The sequence below is a fragment of the Myotis yumanensis genome, unplaced genomic scaffold (assembly GCF_028538775.1).
Source record: "Myotis yumanensis isolate MYYU_CA2020_CCGP unplaced genomic scaffold, mMyoYum1.0.hap1 SCAF_14, whole genome shotgun sequence".
In the NCBI taxonomy this organism is placed as follows: Eukaryota; Metazoa; Chordata; class Mammalia; order Chiroptera; family Vespertilionidae; genus Myotis; species Myotis yumanensis.
The window spans coordinates 49,248,711-49,273,242 of record NW_027223765.1 but is presented as its reverse complement, the minus strand read 5'-3'; the positions used below and the strand labels follow the sequence as shown (position 1 = coordinate 49,273,242).

The 24,532-nt window shown below is 43.6% G+C and overlaps 1 protein-coding gene across 1 annotated transcript in view; it reads right to left on the bottom strand.

Annotated features, from left to right (window-relative positions):
• Positions 1–23,006, bottom strand: part of SYNPR (synaptoporin) — a 259,886-nt gene extending 236,880 nt beyond the window's left edge. The window contains exons 1-2 of the mRNA XM_070391678.1: positions 22,840–23,006; positions 22,669–22,734 (exon numbers count right to left, since the gene is read on the bottom strand). Coding sequence (XP_070247779.1) covers positions 22,669–22,734; positions 22,840–22,857 — 84 coding nt within the window. The 5' untranslated portion in view covers positions 22,858–23,006. The remainder of the gene's footprint in view (positions 1–22,668; positions 22,735–22,839) is intronic.
• Between the last annotated feature and the right edge of the window lie 1,526 nt (positions 23,007–24,532).

Here is a 24,532-nt window from a genome sequence, read left to right as displayed (position 1 = left end):
GAGTCAATGTCCTTTGTCTTGAAAGTGAAGTTTCTAAATAGGCTTCTTCCTAGGAATCTTATCAACACAAGGTTTCTCAGTTCAGCTCAATTCATGACCTCCTTGAAGACAACTTAATAAATGAACATCAAAATGTACAGAACACGTAAATTGAAGGCTGATTAGCTGCATATAGAAAAGATTTTACAAGAAGAATTCCTTCAGCTTTAAAAAAAAAAATTATTTGACAGAAAGGCTGAGATGAGGAGATGGTAGGGAAAGGAAAGACGTAAAAATGCCAGCTAAAGGCTGACGAGGCTGCTAATTAAAGGGCAGAGAGACCGGAGGAGGAAACATTTCAGAAATGACAATGGCTGTCAAAGAGAAAATATGAAAATATTAGTTAACACACAACTTCTGGAGAACAAACAGAGTAAGGAATGAAGAACTTCAAGTAAACGTGGCACCTGGATAACATATTAGTAATCATTTTTTAAAGTGATTTTTCAAGAATAAAATTGGTTTCAATAGAAACCTCTTCTGTAAGAAGGTGGTGGGGTGGGGAGTAATATAGTAGTTACAAACTTGAGATTGGAGGCCAGCCTGCCCGGGTGTGAAGCCTGGCCCCGTCATGCAACTTATGTGTGACCCAGGGAGTCACTTAGCCTTGGGGCCTCTATCTCTTCATCTGTAAAATGGAAACAATAATAACATCTCATTCTTTGTATTATTGGGAAAACCGAGCTGGGTAATGCCATATCCCACACCGGATAAAGCACAAGATGACATGAGATTCACACATGCGGGCAAGGAGCCTACCGAGGAAGCTCACTGAGAGAGGCACACAGCCCAGCACACATGGGGCAGTCAGTGTGTGACAACTCTAACTGCTACTGTCCAGACACTTCCTCCAGTTATTGAGAGTGTAAATGTTATCATTTAGGATCACAAGCACAGTCAAAATAGTAACAATTGAAAAGCAAAACCCTCCGAGAGCAACTGAATGAATTTACCTTCCTCAAGTCTAAATCAAGTTGACGTCAAAACCATGATTAAAATCACCTGTTTCCCAAGAGCACTCTCCATTTGCATAAAATCCTCCTGAAATTGGACAAAGAAAACATAATCCTTCTCAAAGATGAGGGAGAGAGAGCTTTTCTTCGAATTTTGAAGTCATAATTAAGCACATTGAGTTTCCTGTAACTTGATCTTTATCGTTATAAGAAACTCTTGGGCAAATTTTAATGGGCCATCTGCAAACTAATTTGTATTGTTTCCCATCGCTGGCAAAAGTGATAGAAGAGGGTGGGTTGGGTAAGCGAGTCCCTGGGAAGCTGTCAGTCTGCTCTGACAGCGAAAGAAGTCATCTGCCTTCATGCAGTGTCCTACTTAGAATGTTGCAGGAGTAAGGAATCCAAGATTGCTCTACATTCAAACATGGTGAAAGGGAACATATTGAAAAACCATAGTAAAGACAGGTGCTTTCTTCCTTCCCCCAAAGGCTTGCTCCTCGAGGCTGCACCTGAACTTGAATAGCCATCTCAAATCAAGAAGCCTGACATTCATCTAGGAGATGAATAAGACAGCAGTCCTTGCCTCCAGGGATTCACAGAGGATAAAGAGGTACAAATGTTACCCTTATAGGGTGCTGTAAAAGAAAGTAAAGAAAGCGCTTTGAGACCCCAAAGGCCCTCAGGATAATGGAGAGAAATGTGAAAGGTTGTTTGGGATGGAGATGTGGCATCTGAAGTGAGCCTTCAGTGTTGGGTTCAACATTGGCAGGTGGGGATGTAGAAATTGGGGTGAAGAGGCATCCCAGCTGCAGCGGCTGTCCTCCAGTGTGCCAGGACTGCGGGATTTCCCGGGACACAGGACGTGGGTGTTAGAACTGGGAAAGTCCAGAACAACTAGATGAATTGTCATTTTAGGAAATGCACGTCGGGCTGGAGCTGGTTCTGAGAGTAACAACTCATTTGTCAAGGGCAGGGTGCCTGAAAGGTGGTGTATGGGTGGGTGACCTGCAGCTCAAATACCCAGTTTGCTTGTTAAAAAAAAAAAAAAAAAAATGTTTAGTCCCTACCACTGATTTAAAAAAGCAGAATTTCTGGTGGTGAGGCCTAGGTGTGTGTGTTTTAAACAAATTATCCAGATGGTTATAAATACCAATATAGTTTGAAAACTGGCAGAAAACATAGGGTTTGTGTAAGGAGAAAAAATCTTCAAACCCAAATCTCATATACTCACTACTTATATATTCAATAAGCTTTCAATTTTTTAGAGTATCAGGAATAAACTATTTTTCCTGCTGTATATCGAGTTAGCTCAAAAATTAGCCACTTAAAGCAGCAAACATTTACTATCGCACATAACTTCTGCAGGTCAGGAACCCAGGAGAGCTTAGCTGGGTGGATCTTGCTCAGGGTGTCTCATGAGATTGCAGTCGAATTGTCATTCAGGTCTACAGTCATCTCAAGGGCTGGAGAACTCACTGTTCGCTAGTTTGCAGGCTCACTTCCTCCCTGGCTGTTGGTGGGAGGCTTCAAGTTCCTGCCACCTGGGCCTCTCTGCTGGGCAGACAGACTCAGTGTAACGTGGGAGGGGACGGCATACAAATGTGACCCCTGGGAGGGGCGGGTCCATGGGGACCACCTTGTAGGTTAACCAGTACATCAACTCATTCCCAAACTGGATCCATTATAGAGACCTGGAAACTGAGGCTCAGAAAGAATAGAACTCTCCCTATTGTTCTCTAGGTACCTTGGCAGGATCAGGACTGAAATCAAGATCTCTCTGACCCTGAACTTCAGCAAAATCTTTTAACCACTACACTGGTCTTCACAAAAAGCAAATAAAATTATCATATGAAGTCATATTTACTGGGACACTGATTTGTCTTACCAACAAATAATACAATTACACATTTAATACTAAATTTAATATTAAATAAAATTAATGAGTAAAATTAAATAGCATAAATTGAACTTCCAGAAAGGCCAACTTTTCATTACAAATCCTTTGCTTTTGTTCCAGTAAGACACACATGATGTTTTTGAGAAAAGACATAAAAAGACTGTGATACTTATAGTCCCAAGAGGAAGCACATGTTGAGTATTTTTCATGAGTCACTTATATGATTCTCACCTGTGATATTTTTAAATCACGGAATTCCACCTGGGAGGCTCTGAGAAAAAGACAAAATCTTTTACCAAGAAATGAAAGGCTTTAGCATCCCTGTAACTTACAGGGTCAATTCCCTTGGAAGTTATTTGACTTCTCTGGCCTGCTCTTCACTTTGCTCTTAGCAATCCTGATATTGTTTACAGAGAAAACCTGCATCTAGATGACCAGTCACTTAACATTTCTTTTACACACACACACACACACACACACACACACACAACCTTTTTACTCACGTGATTCTCAAGGTGATTAAAGATCTTATGGTTTTGGAGTTGGACCAGCATCAGTGATGTCATTCTTTCTCCCCTTCGTCCCCAAATGCTTTCCCCATGTGAGAACCACTTGCAGAAGAGGATCTGATGGCAGCCATTTCCACACAATATGAAATCAACCCAGCTCTTACTTTTTCCAAGAAAATTTGCCATTTACATGTTGTTACTAACTGCAGATGAACAGCTTTTTTGAATAATTCTCAAAGAAAAGGAACGAAGAAAAGCCGAAAGCACTCATTGGAGAATTCATGTGCTGTTTCAAAGTAAAGTTGGAGCAGATTTATATGCTGCAGCAATTGTACAACCCTTGGCAACAACCTATATTTGCTCCTCAACTGCCCAGAATGACCCACTGGGAGGGTTTCATGAACTCCATGGGACCTCATCGGGTCATGAACCCCCATTGCCCTAACCTCGTAATAGATCTTGATGGGCAGTGTCTCCAGAAAACTCAGCTTTCTCCGGGTAAAACTCAAAATGACCATTCTGCTTTATGGGCCAAGGCAAGGTGACACCGGACAATGATGTAGCTTCTTTAAAAATCTCATCAAAAACTGCTGACAGAGTCTATAAAAGATCACGTCTGTGAAGTGATAATACGTTTTTAAAACTGGGGAATAGAAGACACTGAAGTCCACATTCACTGCTTCTTATAATTCTTCACAGTACTTACTGAGAGCCAGGCTGCTCCTAAGTATTTTACATACATTTTAAAATTTCATGATCACAGAACATGTATGAGGTGAGTATACCTATCCCAACTTTAAGGTAAAATAATTAAAAACTGTTCCATGGTGGCTGTTAAATATTACTAATGCTTTATTTCAATAGTGGAAATAAATACTTTAAACTTTTTGATAAAAAATTATATTTTACTGATGAGTGTAATACATCATATGCCTAGATAGTTTGCAGACCATTGAAATAAAGCAGTGTAGAGGACAGTACAATGAACTTCGAGTGAGGCTTGCTCAGATTTAAATCCTCTTCCTACAAGGTATTAGTCATGTGGCTTTGGACATATGGTATTTGCAAAACTCAGTTTATTAATCTCCGAAATATCAGCAACCTCACAGGTAGTGATGAGGAGACATAAAGTCTGTCACACGCCTAGCATGAAGGAAATAAAAACAGTTTTGTTTCCTTCCTCTGTACCTGTTTGAACGGGAACAGGAATGCCTAGTTTACGTTGGCCAACACCAGCCCGATTCACTAGGCCAGAGAAGGAAACCACGAGTCTCCCAAAACAAAGGGAGAAATTTCGTTTATGAAAGTTCAAGTAAGTGAAGGAACAATGTGGGAGTCTGAGATGGTTCTAGAACAGCCGTGGGCAAGCTACGGCCCGCGGGCCGGATCCAGCCCGTTTGAAATGAATAAAACTAAAAAAAAAAAAAAAAAAAAAAAAAAAAGACCGTACCCTTTTATGTAATGATGTTTACTTTGAATTTATATTAGTTCACACAAACACTCCATCCATGCTTTTGTTCCGGCCCTCCGGTCCAGTTTAAGAACCCATTGTGGCCCTCGAGTCAAAAAGTTTGCCCACCCCTGTTCTAGAAGGATGGGCAACATCTCAACAGGGGATAAAAATGTTTAAACAAGAGACGTTGAAGAGGAATGGCATTCCAGATGGGAAAAGGACCAATTCATTCATTCATACATCCATTCACTTAGGAAATACTTGGGTGCCTACCGTGAAACAGGCCCCACCTTATCCAATGCAATTGTGGAGGTGAAGTTGACAGACAAGCTCACCCTTGTGGAGCACACGTGTCAGTAAAGCTGTGGCAACATTCCGTGCTAAAGTGAAATTAATTCATTAGACATCAGGCGAGCACTTGAATCTGCAGGCTGCAGAAGATGGAAACGTTACAAAATCCAGAAGTGTCAAGAAGTGACACAAATTAATGTCATAAGCATCCACTGCTAGTTACTGCTAAGTTTCTACAGAGAATCTTCTAAAATAGTTGAGTTCTCCTCATTAAACCATGCGTATTTAAGCACAAGCCTGCTACAATATACTTGGAAGAACTGTATAAATTACAATCTGTCATGTTCAGGAGATTCACACATCACAGCCTCAGGACAGAAAATCATTTACTTTGGTGAAGGAATACAATAGGAAATTTTAGTTGTCCATACACTTTTGTTACAAAAATAAATTTCTCAAAATAGTGAATGTTGCTAATATGCATCAAACTCAAAATGAGGTGGTAAACATGCCCTCCACCTGTTTCTTCCATACCAATCCAAACTAAAAATAAACTAAGTACTTGGAGTTTTTCTACATTTTGTTCTATGGCTTTTAAGCTAGCCAATAGTTACAAATGTATGTCTTTTAAGTATAAAAATGTTTAAATAACTGCTCAAAATTCACAACCCTTTCCGAGGGCCCAGTAAGCAATTTCATACCTGAAGGTTATCCAAAACATTACCTAAATTATCCAGATTTATTTCTCCAACTTATCACAGTAACACAATTGAAAAGAAAGGCTGGCCCTAGCCGGTTTGGCTCAGTGGATAGAGCGTCAGCCTGCGGACTGAAGGGTCCCAGGTTCGATTCCGGTCAAGGGCATGTACCTTGGTTGCGGGCACATCCCCAGTTGGGGGTGTGCAGGAGGCAGCTGAGCGATGTTTCTCTCTCATCGATGTTTCTAACTCTCTATCCTTCTCCCTTCCTCTCTGTAAAAAAAATCAATAAAATAAATTTTAAAAAAGAAAAAAGAAAAGAAAGGCTGTGTCTGCAAAACACCAGCTTAATAGCAGGCGATGAAGGAAAGATTAGCATTCCCATTTTTCCAATGAGGGAGCTGAGGCTCAGAAAGTGACTTGTTTAAGGTCACATGGGGGGGGGGACAAAGATTCAAGCCTGGATTTTTAAATCCAGTTCTCTTTTCAATAAATCATATTTCACTGCATTTAATAGAACTATTTGACAGAAAAGCATCTTCCGCAGCTTCCTTTGCCAATGTGCTTTGTGAAAAATGAGGTCTAACTGCAGTAACAGTCCTATCTTTGATCAGGTTTCCTAGAGGCTGAACCTGAGACGGAGGTTCAGGTGGTCTCGATGTATTGGGTAGTGCTCTCCAGGAATCAATGGAGAGAAGAAGAGAGAGAGCAGGGAGAGGAACCGAGCAAGGATATGGTGTCAGCTGGAGGTTAGCTTCAGCTTGATGCCACCAGGTGCTCTAAAGTGTGAATTGTACCAGAGGTGGTTCCACCTTGAGGCAAAGGAACAACCTTGTGTACCCCAGGAAGTTTCCCCCTGGGAAGAGTGTAAGGCCCTGGGTGAGGTGCCCTGCATTCAACCAAAGGCAATTCTCTCAAGAAGGGGCAGCTCTGACCTGGTGGCAATCAACATTCACAAAAGCTGAGAGAGGGGGAGAGGGCTGTGCCCTGGCTGGTAAAGGGGCTATGGACAGGGGACCAGCAGAGTCCATCATAATTGCTTTATCTTTAAAGCAAACCTGAAGGTTTGCACCAGGCTGGTGAATACCAACACCATGCTACACTTCTTTAACTAAAGCATTTGAGTCACAAGTTTCATGAGTACACTATGGGGAGGGATAGGTAGATAGATAGATAGATAGATAGATAGATAGATAGATAGATAGATACATGCAATGTACTTTCTATAATTCACACTCATAGATCAGAACACAAGCAGATTTTAAAAGGGGCTCTGGGTAACAAATTGCAAAGTAGAGTTTGCCAGGCATCATTTGGAGGTGAGTACTATTTCCTCCTTCTCCCTCTCCCCATCTTTGTACCCCCACCAGCTCTTCTGTGAAGTGTTCTTCTGACAACTTGGAACAGTTGTCAGAAACATATCCAAATCACTCTTGAGCGGCACACGTGAAAAACGTATCCCAATTCTGCAATCAAGGACACTCTTCATTTGCTGCTCATTTTAATAGCAAGTACCTCTAATGATTAATGAATTCAATGCTGCTACGTTCGACGCATGGATATGCCTCATCCCGCCTCACAGGAGACAGAAGGCAGATTAGCATCCTCAACACCAAAGCGACTGTCACCACCCACAGAGATACCTCGTTTGTGCTCACTTCTCAATTAGTGTGCAAGTGGGAGGTTGTGGTTCAGCATTGATTACCAACTGCCTGGGACTCTGATTTCTTATAAACTTCATATTTCCTCACACTTGAAAAAAGTTACTACCAGTGAAGTAGAGCTAACAGCCATCTCTCCCACTCATTAACCTTTCTGGAAGAATCTCCCTCCCCCCACCATTAGCTAGCCTCTGTATACTATGTGGTCCTGCTCCTCTCCCCAAATCTGGCAACAGGACCCGCCACAGGCAAGGCCGAGTCAGCCACTTTCCCTGTCTGGAGAATGTGTACCTGAGGAACCCTATTGGACACTTGAACTGTGCGGTTAGATATTGTCTTGTTTGAATACAAAAATATTTACAGTAAAAGCCAGTTTGAATGGATTATGGCTTCTTGCAACCAAATGATTTCCACTTAATGATCTCTGATCCATTAAATGAGCAGATGAATTCTTAAAAAAAAAAAAAAAAGCTTAGTCAAAATTTAGTGGAGAATGCAGCAACTTTTTGAAGAAAACCTATTGTGTGTCCGTGCCAAAGACTAGTAACTCCCCCCCGCCCGCCCCCCCCCGCCCAAGACCCACTCTCTCCTCAACCTTAGTAATAGTTCTGCTGGAGGTATCAACATGCCCAACTACAAACTCCATTTCCCAGCTTCTCTGGCAGGTGACACAGTTATAGCCAATGGATGTTCTGGTTCCCAGAGTCTCCCAGTAGGATTAAGCTGCCATTGCCAATCATGGCAGCATTTTAAATAATGTACTCTACTTGCCTTACTTCCATCCATCCCTTTCCCCACCACTTACCAGTGTTTCCTGGGATTGCCTCCCAAATCAGCTGCTACTACAACCCTTACCTGCTTTTGGGGGAACTCAAACTAAAACAGGAGTCAGCTTCCATGAGGCCACTCTTCACTAATGGGTGTGGGAGCCAAAAGGTTACTGTTTCACCCTTTTGTCCCCAAGGCAGATATGAGATATGTTCGGAGATATGTTGCATGAGGCTGCTCAGGATGCCCTATGAGTCTGAGTAACAGTCTCCAGCCGGGATGACCAACTCCATAACATGCCCTCCTATTGTTTTTGCCTCCTTGTCCATCTGCGTTTCACTTCCCTGGGCCCTCATTCCTGGCTGCCTAGGATCACTTCCCAGGAAGTTAGCTTCATCGAGGCTGCCTTTGACTTAGGTGCTGCTCTCCAGGGAATCCAAACTAGACTGCTTCACTAGGACAACTGGGCCATCTCCAAATTCCATATTATTTATGGGCGATCTAACCAGGTGGGCGTGAGAAACATTCCCAGTTGTTTCTAAGGCTGACATGCTGACACCACAACCATCCGCATCTCTACCTCCGTTCTTTTCTTACTCTGATTACCATGCTCTTGTTCCTCTCTAATGGACATTTGCAAGCTAATGATACACCACATAGGGTCACTGTCACAACATTGCCAGACTACCTTGCTAATCATAAAATAAATAAATATCTCAAGATAATTTCCTGATAACTAAACCTTGAAGAAACTGTAATTTCTCCTTATCACATAATATTGAGCAATCATTGTTGCTTTCAGCCTACTTCCCAAATAAAATGCATATCCTCATTAAAACTAATAGCTATTATTATGAGATATTCTTGTGCTAATAAATCAGTGCAAACTTTAACAACTGTCATCTTGCTTCATATTGGGGGCAAACATAAAAGGTTATTAATGTGTTTTATATTTTATTTCAATGTATAAAATTCATACACAAATGGAAATACATAAAACAAAAAGCATAAACTAAAGAACTAATAACGACTGAAAATTCTCTGTCTATTAAATTTCTGGACATTGGTTAAAAAACTTCCTGCCACCAACTATGTGATGTGTTGAAAAATAAATGTAAAGATGAATATTTTAAAGAACAAACCACTTCAGTCCCTACCTAAGTCATTTGCTGAAGCTTAGCACAGGGTCCTTGCAAACCAGATAAATAACTCTCTGCACTTGTGTTGTCCAATATGGCAGCTACTAGCTATTTAAATTAAAAATGATTAAAAAATAAGTAAAATGAAAAATTTGGTTGCTCAATTTTAAGTGTTCAATAGCCACATGTGGCTAATGACTGCTACCTTGTACAGTGAAGACACAGACCTTCCCATTATTGCAGAATGTTCTGTTGTACTATCCTACTGTAGATAAATATTCAGAATTCTCCCCCATTAGACTTCATTTATTCATTGATTCTTTAACTACAAATAATTAAATTGCACTTTTTACGAACAGAGTTCTTTGATGTTTCACTGGTTGATTAAGAAATTTTTTTCTCAATGCATTAACTGGTACCCAGGGCTGGATTACGAACTGACCTACATTTCTAATATGAGCCACTACCTCCATCCCTGTTAAATTGTGTCCCAAGAAGACCTAGTCACTATCATTTTATGCTTCCTAGATATCTAGTGAAAAAAATTTATTTTATCTGAAAGGCAAAAGAGACCTTTGGACTCGCTAATTCCATCATTTCAAAAACCAAGCTAGGGTTAATTTCTAACACGAAGGTTATCATCATCCATCCATCAGACAAATGGCTCCTCAGTGCATCCTGAGCCAGAAGATCTGGGTCAGGCCCTTGAGGTACAGAGACGAAGCCCCTGAGGCCTGGTGCTGTGAGCGCTGGGAACAGCTGGGGCCTGTGGGCCATACTTGGAAGTCAGCCCTGCTTTGTTTATTCTACAAAGGAGGGGCCTCACAATGTTCAAAAAATAAGCCATTTCTTCCAACATTAAAAGATTAGCACCAAAATTATTATTTCTATTTCTCAAGGAAAAAAAGGATATATCTGGACATATGGGGTTGGAGCAGAAGCAGCAAGTCTTATAGGCAGAAATCCCCGTTCCCACGTGCCAACACTGCTGAGGCCACTACTGCCTCTTACTATGGCCTGCTTCCTGCGTCCTCACAGGATCTGCCTTGCCCGCTCGCTGGTAGGCACTCTGGTCCCAGCATCCACCCAGGTTCTTCAAAGGCAGACTGACCAAGGCGGGAGAGGACACCGAGTGCCTCCCAAACAAATCAATGAAACTGGGGATGGACAAGCTCCAGGGTTTGCATTTCAGAAGCAGATGTGGCTAGGTTGAAGGGCAACAGGCCGAGAAGGCAGGGAACCCCAGGAGCAGCCCTCTAAGTATTTCCCAGCATTTGCCTAGGTAACTGTGGTCCTGACTCATACAAATGAAATATCAATTCAAATGAAATCACAACCATCCTTTCATCTACTGTTTCACCAAATGGACTCATAAGAAAAAATATTTTTAAAAGTACTTGGCTTTGAACTATAAAGAGAATGGAAGACTCTGCTCTGCCTGCCCCCGACAGAATTCACTGCCTGAGATAAATCAGTAGCTTCGATCAAACCACCACCTCAGTGGATTTTGCCCTGACAGGTACCACCTGCCTGGCTAAATGGTTGGGCTTGTCCCTCCATGATGGCAGGCCTGTTGGCCAGGATGGTTCTTCCCTAGGAATCTAATCTCTGGGAGAGAATCAGAACTTCGCTTCCTTTCCAACTGTTAGATTAAGTACTGAAGTCTTTTTGAAGCACAGAAGACCGAAGTTCTAATCTCAGCTCTTTGATTCTAGACTGTGCTCACTCAAACATTGCTTATTTTTCTAAGCCTCAAAGTTCTTGCCTATAGAGAGGGGAAATAACGATGCGTCCATTCTAAGAGAGATGCTAGAATTAAACGGCATCTCGTAGAAAGCACTGGGCACAACGCCTTGCGGCTCAGTAAGTACACAATAAATGTCAATTCACAGAGAGGCCAACGTGCTCCAAATAGCCATATGTGCGCAAAGGCAGGGTGCATCCATAATGTAGTCTCTGTTGTAGCAAGGGTGGTCAGGCGTGTGATCCACGAAAGACAGGAAATGCCCTTGGCATGGGGCAGCTGCTGAATTTATTCTACTGATAGGGTGTTCTACAGCCATGAGCCACATAAGCCCCAGGAGCCCTCAGATGGTGCAAGAGCACCCCACCCACTCTGCTTTTCCATCAAAAAATTATTCAAGTTCCAAGTGTCTCACACCTGAGGTAGGTGTAGTACAAATTTGTGCAAGTGTGTCACTACATAAGGTACACCAGATTCACATTTCAGAAAGGTAGTAAATACAGATCAACACTAATGAGAGTCATCTAAAGTAAAATAATAAGTAACTTATGATAAATAAGTTTAGTATATAATATAATTAAAATGTAAATAAGATGGTAAACAGGAAAAAGTATATATATTGTAAAAGATTTGTAACAATAGTAATTATATTTGGCATTCTAAAAATTACATAAACATATTCTTATATAATGATTGAGAGAAACGAAGGCTCATATTTGTCCTCCCAAGTCAAAGTACAGCAATCTAAATAATTTCCCAAACAGTGGAGCACAGTGGCCTAGAAAGATTAAGGCAGTAGCTTATCTAAAAGTCCATATGAACAGCATCATGAGTTGGTAGCCTTGGCTGTTGCCTTACAAATCCATTCTATTCATTAAAATATTTCCAAAAGAAAATAAGAATATAAACAATTTTATGAAAAAAGTGCAATCTCATTGCAAAGTTAAAAAGTGTACAAATTCAATCAAGGTTTCATTTTTATCTGTGAAAATGGAAAAAAAAAAATATTTAACTGATAATGCCCAGAGTGGTACTTTCTCATTGGAGGGCAATTTGGCAATTGTTTCAAACCCCTTAAGAATGTATAACCTTTTGAACCAGCAATTCTACATCTCAAAACTAAGTAAATAATAATAGAGGTACAGTAACCATTTATCATAAAGGAGGGATTTTTTTTTGCAGGTTTTAAAAATATAAAATATACATTTGGAAACTACTTAAATTAAATAATTTCCAAGACAGGCATACAGTGTAATAATATATAGCCAGCAAAATTATGGAGAAAGTTATTTAATCTAGTGGCATGGAAATACAATCATAATGTATTAAGGAGAACAAACCAGGTGACAAAGCAGTGCCTGTTCTAAAAACCCATTTGATATGGGTTGAATTGTGCCCCCCACCCAAGATTTGTATGTTGAAGTCCTTACTCCTAGAATGTGACTTTATTTGGGAATAGGGTCACTGTCAATGTAATTAGTTGATGAAGTTACATTGCAGCCAGGTGGGCCCTAATCTAACATGCCTGGTGCCACATTAAAAGGGGAAATTTGGACACACACACACCCACAGGGAGAACACCATGTGGAGACAGACAGAATCGGGTGCTGCATCATCTAGATTCTAAAAGCTAAGGAACACCAAAGATTCAGCTTGGAGAGAGGCATGGAACAGACCCCGCACACCCCGCAGAAGAAGCCAAACCTGCTCACACCTGCTCTCAGACTTCCAGCCTCCAGACTGGCAGACAATAAATTTCTGTTGTTTAAGATACCCGGTTGGTGGTACTTTGTTATAGCAGCCCCAGCATCCAGCACATCATTTGTTTCAGTAAAAAATGCTGCTTGAGCCGAAACCGGTTTGGCTCGGTGGATAGAGCGTCGGCCTGCGGACTGAAAGGTCCCGGGTTCGATTCCGGTCAAGGGCATGTACCTGGGTTGCGGGCACATCCCCAGTAGGAGATGTGCAGGAGGCAGCTGATCGATGTTTCTCTCTCATCGATGTTTCTAACTCTCTATCTCTCTCCCTTCCTCTCTGTAAAAAATCAATAAAATATATTTAAGAAAAAAAAAATGCTGCTTGAGCATAACAAACAGAAAACCCAGCTTCATGTTTTAGGAATGCTTCGTTGTATTTGTAGACATCACGCCATCACCTTGAACAAACTCTTCCTTTGTTATAGATACTGGACATTCTGCCGGGTTTTTATAGGCACCATCTTACTCAACCCTCACAGCAGCCAAAAGACATGCCTCCTACGACCTTCCCTTGCTGCCTGCAGACCTGAGGACCAGCACGTGCCACCTGCTTCATGTCCCTCAGCTGGAAAGAAGGGCCAGGATTCCAGCCACAGGCTCATTCCAAAGCCCACACTCCTTCAAGCCCCTCGCTATCCCTCAGTGATTGCTGCTCGTCTACCACTTCCTCACCTCCCCTGCCTCAAACACTCAGCCCCATGCACCCCAGGCAAGCTAATGACTTTCCCATGAGTAAATATTCAGGACCAAAGCATTTAATTTGGATATGAATATTAAATTTAAAACAAAAACCCACCTTCATGTTTTTCTGTTTTCTACCACATTAATAAACACAAGAACACCACTGATGTACTCTTCCAATGCGGTCTTCTAACATGAACAGCCAGAGATGAATTAACCTAACAATGTATGAACAGAGAGGAAGAGAATGTGGTTTGGGGAAATACTTGTTGCCTGGGCTATCTCATCGCCAGGCAAAGCCCCATCATTTCTTTCAGGAAGAGACCTCCCAAGTGATGGACCAGGTGGCACAGGCTGGTGGAGCCCATGTGCCGAAGGACCCAGGGTACACCCCTCAGATAACCACCCGTGTGACTCCACCAATGATCCCCTCCTCAGAGAGGTTCCAGGAATGCTGCCCCCCAATCTCAACGATGCCACATCTTCTCCTTGACAAACGTGCCAGTGCTACTGTAATGGAGGAAATGCTGGTGAAAAGAATAATTTGTTCTTCCACTAGCCACATAAAGCTCTGCTCAGCCTAACGTGCACATGCCTTGAAGAACTGCCCCTCCCACTGCTCCAGATGAAAGAACAGTCCAGGGAGCATGACCTGAATCCCATGATGCTTTTTATTCCGGCCACAAGACAGGACAGTGGGCATCTGACACATGGGCAGCCCACCCATAGCCTGATACAGCCTGGGGCTGAGAGCTGTGTACAAACTGCAAAAAAGCATTAGCTGAACCTATCATATGCCTTTCTTAGGACATTAGCTTAGAATTACAGAAAGAACAAACTAAATGAGGAGCAGAAAGGGGACACACAAGGAGGGCACACGGGATGGTGGCCAAGCCACAGTCCTGCAGCGCTTCTCCTAAGACAGCTCTACTCACCTCCTGGGCCTCAGGGTGTGTGGCCTGGGCCAGATGCAGTCCTCGCACTTTTATTTCTGTAGGACGGCTCCTCCCTTACGTCAGTGGGCATGATATGACTGCCCTCTCTCCTGGACACTGAATCAGCCCGGGTGAGTTACTCTCCTCCACAACCAAGAGTGACTGCCAAACAACTGTTTCTAGGCAAGTCTCCCAATTCCTCTTCACAATGGAAAACATGAAAGGAAATTTGCACCAGATCCGTGTGTTCTCAGGTTCATTTATTCATTGTTCTCTTTCCTCCCTCCCTTCTTCCCCCACATCCTTCAATCAATCACTTCCTTCCCTAAGCACCTCCCCTCGGGGTGATTCCTGAATGTCCCTGGATTGTTCCTGTTACGTGGCAGTTAGATGGTTAGAATGTACTGATGAGCGAGACAAACAAGATCCCTGCCCTCACTCAGCATTTAGTCTGGTTGGGAAGCTGAAAACAAATCATTAAAGAGTGTGCTATGGCCCTTGCTGGTTTTGTTCAGCGGTTAGACTGTAGGTCCATGTACCTCAGTTGCAGGTTCCATCCTGGACCCCACTAGGGGCATGTACAGGAGGCAACCAGTCAACGTGTCTCTCCCACATTGATGTTTTCCTTACTCTCCCTCCCCACCTTCTCCCTCCTTTCCATTCTCTCTAAAAATCAATGGAAAAAATATCCTCAGGTGAGGACTAAAAAAAATAATAAAATAAAAAATGTGTTCTGGGAGCCATCAGGAGGCTGACTTCATCTAGTGACAACACCCTACTCAGAGAAGTCCTCCCAAAAGAAATGACATCTAAGCTGACACCTGAAGACACAGGATGAGTTTACCACCTAAAAGGGTTTGGTGAAAAGAGAGAGGGAGAGTATTCTAGGCAGAGGAAATAGGTTGTGCAAAACTCCATCAGATCAGCAAGAAACCATCACCAGGGCCCCAAACATCTAAGAAATGTGAAATGTGTACAGAGCAAGAGATTGGCTTTCTGTGTAAGTGCTAAAAGGGATAAAGGTGAACTTCCCCAAATTTTGATGGTGCATCAATTTCAACTGGCAAATCAGTCTTTCTTGTGGGTTCCAAAGAGACCACACAGATTAGGATATAGGCAAGAGGGTGGACAGTGATCAGGAAGGACTTAGCCCTCAGTGGGCAGAGATCAGGCACTTACACGTTATGCCTCACTCTACTCCCCGGACAATTAACTTATGGTATTGAGAGCCACTCAGACTGGAAAAGAAAGTATTCATCATCACTATCATCATGATCACAATGATCTTTTACTTTTGGAAGACATTTAATAGTTTACAAAGTGTTTTACATGCTTTATCTCTCTTAAAATTTCCAACACTATGGTAGCCAAAGAGTACTGTCCCCAATATTCAGATGACAAACTGAGGTTCCCAAAGGAAGGCTAAGATAATAGAATGAACAAAAATAATTACAAATACAGCCCAGGTTAAATACATGCCTACTGAAGATGAAGACTCAAAAGCAGGTAGGGGTTCTATACAAGCATTCCTTAGAGACTTTCTAGTATTCTTTTCTACTAACACGTGATTATTTTTCTTAACTGCATCAGGGGAAAATGTGAATACTCTGGGAAACAGAGAAACTAAGAATGATGCCCCTACTTGAGCATGGTCCAGAGTGATTAGAATATTCCTATTAGGAGACTCCCAAAGGCCTGGTGCACCTGGGCATTAGGGTATGGTTATAAGTGCCCATGATTGACCCTATAAGGACCTTCATCTGGAGAATTCGGCTGGACATACCGTAAGTCTTTCAAGGGTAAGGAATGTTTGTGGATTATGATTTGAGAAAGATCAGGAAAATTCTCACCCACAACTCAAGAAAAAATTCCCATGAACCAAGTGCCTGTAATTCTTCCATTAGAACTTTTCCTTTGGCTTAACTCTGGGTTCTCTAGAATGTTCTTCAAAATGAGGATATTTGAAGGAGCAAGTCCCTGGAGTCACTCATGCTATGGTAAAAATAATCATGGAAGCATGATTTAGAGCAGTGGTTCTCAAGCTTCCTAATGCTACGACCCTTCAATACAGTTCCTCATGTTGTGGTGACCCCCAACCATAAAATTATTTTCGTTGCTACTTCATAACTGTAATTTTGCTACTGTAAGCAATATATAATTATATATGTGTTTCCCGATGGTCTTAGGCAACCCCTGTGAAAGGGTCGTTCAACCCCCAAAGGGGTCGCAACCCACAGGTTGAGAACCGCTGATTTAGAGGTAGAGGGACTAGCAAGAGTGAAGACAGATTTTCTGCTTCAGATTTTTGCCAAGACACTAATTTGCAACAAGTTAGCCATAATGTTCTAAATTACCCACTGGTGGATTTCTATTTTGTCCTTTTCCATCATCCCCAGAATCAGCCAAATCATCCTCATCATCACCTTCATAGTCATTGGTTGAGCACATATAGCCCAGACACTGCACACGGTTGTTTACTTGGGTGAAGTCATTTAATCATTTACAGCAACGCTTTGAAGTAGGAACTATTATCAGTCCCATTTTATAGATGATAAAAATGAAACCTAGTGAAATTAAATAATTTGCCCAAGGTTCCCAAGCTAGTAAAAAAGAAAATCGGTATTCAAATTCCTAGGAAATATTTTTTATCTTTTTTTCTGTACTTGTGAGGCCAAACACCAACTGTCTTAATAAACCCAGAAAAGCATTAAGTGATGAATCTGTTAGCACACTGGGGAGTTGCTCTTTTATGAAAAGTGTATTTATTGACTCAGATTCCAAATGCACATAATTTTTGTCATTAATTGTGAGACTAGAAAGTTATAATTAAATCCACATTAACGTAGCTTTGAAACTGCATCCGACCTCCAGTAGCAGATTGCTGCTCATAATTTAAATAAACTGTATGTTGGAATTTCCTGTCTTGTTTATAGTTAGAAAAAAAAAAGTTGTTTGACTCATGCACACAGATTTTTTTGAGAAACTAGAAAAAAAAGACCAGAAAATAAGATTAAATCATTTGCTATATAATCAAAGTCTTTTTATACATATTTGATATGAAAAGACACTGTATTTTAATGAGAACCTACTCTACCTTGGTTAATAGCCAACAGAAAATAAAACAATATAAACGACAATTGCTGTCTTTTTTGTTTGTGTCTAAAAACAAACACTGCCTGGCACTTCCGGAGGAGGGTTCAAATATACACATCTTACTGGGTGAGATAAACACCACAAAATAGGAGAGCATCTGCCCTTTAACGTTTCTTTGAGGAGTAGGGATAAAGATGGCAGCTGCCTGTCACCTTGACGGAAGCAGAAGACTGTAGCACTTAACACAGTTTGGAGGGAGAATGCCCAAGTCTTGGCTTTGCCATTTTCTCCAATTTTGTCCTCGATGAGTTAGTTAACATCCCTGAGATTCAAGGTGAAATGGGGATGTTGGCGCCATACAGATTCAACAGGAGGATATATAGAAAGCACTGAAATATAGCGCCTCATCTGAAGCCAGCAAAACAAGGGCAGCTATTGTTACTTCCCTCATTGGGGGTTCAAAATGTCGGCTGATATTAGATTAGAGGAGACTCGATTAGATTAAGTTTAATGCTTTACTTTGTTATTACCAAGAGCATAATTATACATGCTATTAATATCAAGTAAGCAGTATAATGTTTGCTTGGAAAAGAGCTCAGAATTTAGATTAAGAAATGAAGATTACGTAAAGCAGGTGCCACCATTGAAATCAAGTAGACCCATACCTCATATATCAGACACACTACGCCTCTGGAGTAGCTGGCCTTCCATGGGAAGGCAGAAAAGAAAGGCATCACGGAGATGTGAAGTCCAGGGGTTGTAGCAGAAATGGCACAGCAAAAGTAGGGGTGGGTGTCAAGAATAAGGAGAGGGCAACCGGGCAAGTTGACTCAGCAGTTAATTCTGTAGCAACAGAGTCTGGACCTATAGCTTTGTGTGGGAGGACCAAGCAAAAATCATGTTGAAGAGCTGAAGTCCTTCTGATGCCCTAAAGTCTGCACAGTTCTGCTCCTGGACAACGTGATGTGTTGGGTCCCCCACATCCCATCACACATAAAATCACAAGTGCAGATCCAGAGCCTTGTAAATAGTAGAGAAGATAAAGAGCGTGCTAGGAAAATATTTTAAGGGAGAGGGGAGCCCCCACAGATCAAAGTCCTACTGGCAATGTACGCAAGTAGCAAAATAAGAATGACTGGTGGAATAAAAGGGACATCTGCAATTCAACAATAAAGATAAATGAGAAAAAGAATAATCAGTGGAATGCAGGATTATAACAACTTCTTTTTTCAGAGTAAGTCTGAGAAATGAGGTAAATTCAATATATATAGTATATAAATTCAATATATATAGTATATAATGATTTCCAAATGATGGTTTAAGAGATTTGCTGGTCCTATTTTATCATCAGGGAATAAATGAAACAGACCACAAGAGTCAGTGCTGTGTCCTGAATTTTGGTTTTGGCCCAAAATATAGTGAAAAATCCCCTGACCTGGAAGCATGGAACAGAGGGCAGAATCTCAGAGGGAAGGGTGGGTGGGTGGGAAGTATTCAATCAAGAACTTTGTATGCATATATGCATGGCCCATGGCCACAGACAATGGGGCGGTGAGGGCCTGGGGTGGGGAGAGTGTGTGTGTGGGGGGGGGGGTGGTTGGAGGGGGTAAATGGTGGAGGAAAGGGGGACACTTAATACTTTCAACAATAAAGAATTAAGAAGAAGAAGAAGAAGAAGAAGAAGAAGAAGAAGAAGAAGAAGAAGAAGAAGTCCCCTAACCTTATTTAAGTGGAAATTAAGGATTTGGGAGTTTCACCTCAAAATTTTAGAAATTGGCTATAGCCTTTCTGAAGGCTTGGCTTTATGTTCTGTAGACTTTAAATCTACAGTAGCCATGAGCCCTTCCTAAGCAAAACACACATAAATAAAGTGCATTTTTCCCTAAGGTTACAAATCCCAAACTGGAGGGTGCCTTTAGAAGCAACACCACTTCATATGGCCAATCCATAGGAAATCATTAGAAATATGAATTATGTTAAAGAATTACTCATGTGCATAACTGTGGACAAGTGATATGCCTAGGATTCTTCCAGAATACCACTGCTTTCCTCCACCCTCTCCTCTTCTCTCCCCTCCACACATCAAATTACTTCAGAAAAAAATCAATTCTAACAATTCAGTGCATACAGCTATACTTTATACTTACACAAATCACACACACACAAAATATTTTCTTTTTACAAAAATAGTACTGCAATCTATACATTACTTTAAAGTAATTAATGAAGAAATTTTCCACATGTTGATTAAAAGAATGAAAATGCCTTTTTTCCATTTAAAAATGTTATCAAATATTAAGAATAAAACTCACTTTTTCTCACTTAACTTTCTCAAACACAATTACATATATTGATCTCCAAGTCAATGCTTATTAATTTAACTCATTCTTTTCAATGGCAGTATAATAGTTCACATGTTTGAATCATACTTTTACGATTATCTTATTAATGGACTTACTAATGGTTTCCTCAACAAATGATGTTGCAGTAAATATCCTTGAACAATATCTTTACATAAACTTTGATTTCTACAGCATAAGTACTGAAAGTAGTTTAAAGACTTTAAAGACGACCGACTTTAAAGCTGCTCTATCTCAGAGCAGGAGAAACTGGGATGCTTTCAGTGCTCTGTCATTACACACTTGCATTTGTTGATCACTTACTGTTCACCAAGCACCATAAAAGGCTCTAGTGGGAAACACAGAAAAATGAAACAATTTCCTGCCACCCAGGAGCGCACACTCTCACTGCAACATCTCCTACCGAACTGGATCTCAGAGTGGCTCCTCATGCCACTGCATGTGCATGGAACATGTCCCCCCCCCCCCCCCGCCCCATGCACACCCTCCCCCCACAACCCCCGTCACTGCGGGAGACTTTCTCAGCAAATAACCTTCTTCTATCTCTCTGCTCTTAGGTCTATACTTTAGCTCTTTCAAAATGTAGATCACCTAACTTACTCATTTTTAAGTGTGTTTTTGGTCCATTATTCAATTTCTCTTCTTCAAATGAGAGGCTAATAACATTTAAAAGCCAAAGCCCTTCCTGCTTGGAGCTTAGAGGCCAAAAGAGAGAGAGGAAGGACTGTAAATATTTTAAATGTAATAACCTTTCTTCTCTCTCTCTCTCTCTCTCTCTCTCTCTCACACACACACACACACACACACACACAAGAGAAAAAAACAACTATAATTCAGTAGGATAAATTCTCATGAATGAATGAATGAATGAAATGTAAGCCCAAAGAATGGGGTGAATCATTCAGATTTGGGTGAGGAAAGTTGAAGGAGTAAATATGAAAGAACTCTTCACCTTTTAGCTGAGGTTAAAAGACAAACATTTCTTCTAGGCACAGGGTGTGAGGGAATTGTACACAGTAGCAACAGAAATAGCGAGAGCTTTAAAAAGTGCTTTTGAGTTTTAGAGGGAGCTTAGAGCGGCCATCCTTCAAGTTTAATGGGCATGAGATATATCCAGGGAACTTACTTAAAACGCAGATTCATGAGCAGGCACCCATCTTTTCAATATTTTTATTGATGTCCAGAAATCTGCATTTTTAAGCATATTCATCCAGGTTTACCAGTCTTTGGAATATATCAGTATGGGCTGCGTGGTGAGGTGTGACATGAAATAATGTTGCAACACGAGTGTAGAGAATAAAAAGGAATACTTCAGGTAAGTGACAATGCGAGACAATAAGGGAGTGTATCAGAAAAATAATGTCACGTCTTTGAATTTTGTTCTGAGAGACAATAGCTTGGCAATGGAGCTATAATTTTGGTCAAAAACACCACTGTTTCACAGGGGACTTTATCGAGTGGCTGAATGAATGAATGAATTCTGAGAAAGCCAACTGAAAGTTTCCTGCACTGTGAGCACTGCTTTGTTGGTTTAACTTGCTTGTACAGAACACAGTTGTAGAATAGCCACCCCAGAACCTTCAGTTCAAGCTTCCCGAATGCTGTCTTGACGTATGTCAGATTGATAAAGGCGTGCATTGCTCTGCACGTCTGCAAACCAAGCAGATGCGATTACCCTGCAGATCATTCATGCGAACAGGCACCACAGTCGTGCCGCCAGGGCCAGATCCCAGGCCCGGGAGCTAAGATCTGGGAGAACAACGCCTCTTACATAATTGCCCAGCTTGTCTGTCCGAGGTAGGGCCTGTGATTAATGCTACATGACGGGCTTTGAACTTTCTGTTCGGATAGGTTCCCTTGCCTTCCAGACCTCCTAGCAGAGGGAACGTGTGACCCGCAGATTTCACTCTGAATAACCGTCATCCAAGCCAACAGCACGCTCATTGCTCTGCGGCCCCTGGGTTTCTCAGCCTCACGCCTCGGTCATTAGGCAAGTTGCCATTGGACTGTGGGGGTGTTTTTTAAAGGGGGACAAGTCATAGGACTTCCCACAGCCCAGCCGGTGAAGAAAGCTGCTCAAGGGAGGTGAGCGATCTCCCGGGAAACTCAGAAGAGCCCTCGAGGATGACCAGGGTAAGAAACTAACGGAAGGAAGGAGCCCCGCTCTGTGCGCGGCATCTTTCCTAGCCTCGCAGCTGCTCTGCCCCTGGAGCTGGCGGAGCTGGTGACACAGCGCTTCCAGCACCCACGCCCGGCGAGGACCTGTCCCCCGAGGGCTGACCAACTTCCCCCGCGTGGCCAAGTCCTCCCCGCTGCCCCGCTCAACCCCACGGCCCTCCTCGCGGGCCCGCACCCCCGCGGAGCCCAGGTGAGCCGCCAGCCCCGCGGCAGCGCCTCCACCTGCCCCTCCGTCCCCGTCTCCGGAGGAGGCGTCTTTCCGAGCCCCGCGCCTTTGCAACCTCGTCTGGGCGCCTGCGAAAATCCGTGCACACTCCCCCTCCGAGCGGCCGGCCCCTCGGCCCCGTCCGCCCTCCGGAATGGCACCTGGGCATGGGGAGGATGGGAGGGGAGGTTCGGAGGGGTGGGGAGAGTCGGGCTTTGAGCAGAACCGAGCAGGGAGCACCCCACGGACCATCCTCACCGGATGGCGGGCCGCCTGCGTCCCCTCCCCGCGACACCCCGCTACTCACCAGCTCCAGGGTTCGCAGGAAGGCGAGGGGCTCCTTCAGCGCCCGGAAGGTGCCCGCCGAGGCCAGCTTTGGACGAACGAGATGAGAGAGAGAAAGGGAGAGCGTGAGGCTGGGGCGCGTCCCCGGAGCCGCGGGTCCCCAGCCCCAGCCGCCCTGCGGGTCCCGTCCTACCTGGCTCACCGGGTCCATGGCTCTGCGCGGTCTCCCCCGCGGTTCCCTTTCCAGGGAAGTTCGGGGCCGACGCGGGCTGGTCCTCAGGGCCAAGGTCCCCCTCTGGGGAGGAGGCGAGGAGCGAGGCCGGGACGGGCAGGGCCTGGGGGACCGGGGGGCCCCGCACTGGCTCCGCGCTGTGCACTCCTCGCAGCCCGCGTGCGGGGTCCAGCAGAGCAGCCTCGCCGGGCGGGAAGGGCTGGAGGGAAAGGCTGGGGGGGCGGCGGGGAGGGCGGGAGGCCCCGCCCGGGGAGGGCTGCCATTGGCCGGCTGCGAGCTCGGGGGGCGGGCGAGGAGGTGGGCGAGGCAGAAGCGCCAACCGGTGCCGGCTCCGCCCCGCGCGCCCTCGGGCTCCCGGGAAACTTCGGGGTTTGGGGTAGAGGGAGGCAGGCTGGCACCTTCAGCAAGAAGGCTCCCTGCCTGGAGAAGGGGGTTCCAGGTGCAGAGAAAGGCGGTCCCACTTTACATGCGGAGTGGCGTGAGTTCTGGTGGCTTCTGGACCCCCTAAAAGACTGTTGACTTGTCCATTGCCCAAGCCTTCGTGGGACGTTCTCCGTTCTCCGTGCGGCCAGGCAGGGCCAGGTGCTGGGATAGAGCAAGGACCAGAATGAGCCGGGCCTTTCCCCCACGGGAAGCGCAGGGTCAGGGCACAGAGAGCCTGGGGCTGCAGGGCAGAGGGAGACCAAGTAATCTTGAGTGTGGCACAGTGTGCCAGGCAGGTAGCCCTCGTGGCCACTGGGCAAGGTCAGGAGCACATGATGCCCATTTTAGAAGCAGAACATAGACGTAGTGAGGCTGGGTTAGCAAGGTACACAGCCGGTGCGAGGCCAAACAGGGACTGGGATTCGAGTTCCTTTAAAACTCCTGTTTCTACTGAGATCCTTGGCCTTAGATACAATCCCAAATAAAGCTCCTGAATTCATCATAAGTAGGACTGAGTCCTCCCTCCAAACACAGACTCCTTTTCTTCCCTTAGTCTACTAACCTTGCCGAAAATAATAAACAACAAAACACTTGAGGTCTTTCTGTGAGTGAGAAATTGTGGCGAGGGCTTGTAAACGTGACTTCATTAACTACTCACAACCCCGCCTAGGTTAGCAGCAGTACTGTTCCCATTTGAGAGGTGAGGAAATTGAGGATGGTGGAAGGCGAGAAGGCTATTCAAGGTTGTACAGCTAGCACACAATGACGCCAGAGTTGAACTCAAAAAAGTCAGGGAGGAAAAAAGAATCAGAACTCCACCATGTAGCTGATGACACCATCCCCTCCCTTCTCTCTTTGGACTGGATTCCACCTATGAAGTGGTCTCCCAGCAACATGGATAGCCATCTGTTTACTACAAAGGTTTGCCAAAATGGTTTGGAGTTTGTGTGTGTGTTTGTGTGTTTGTGTGTGCCGGGGGCGGGGGTGGGAGGGAGATGTAGCTAATATTTAGGAGCAGAGGAGAAAGATGGAAATGAATCATTTGGAGTCTGGGAAGCTGAGGCAGCAGGCCGAAATGGGGTAAGATAGAGAGCATCCAGTGTAGCTGCCTCCTGCCCATGGATTTTGTTAGAGAAACACTAGAAATGTAGTAAGAACCCCAGAGGGCTCACTGCACCAACTGCAGTCAGCTAGTTTTATCCCTACCACACTTCCTACATGTGATAGAGTC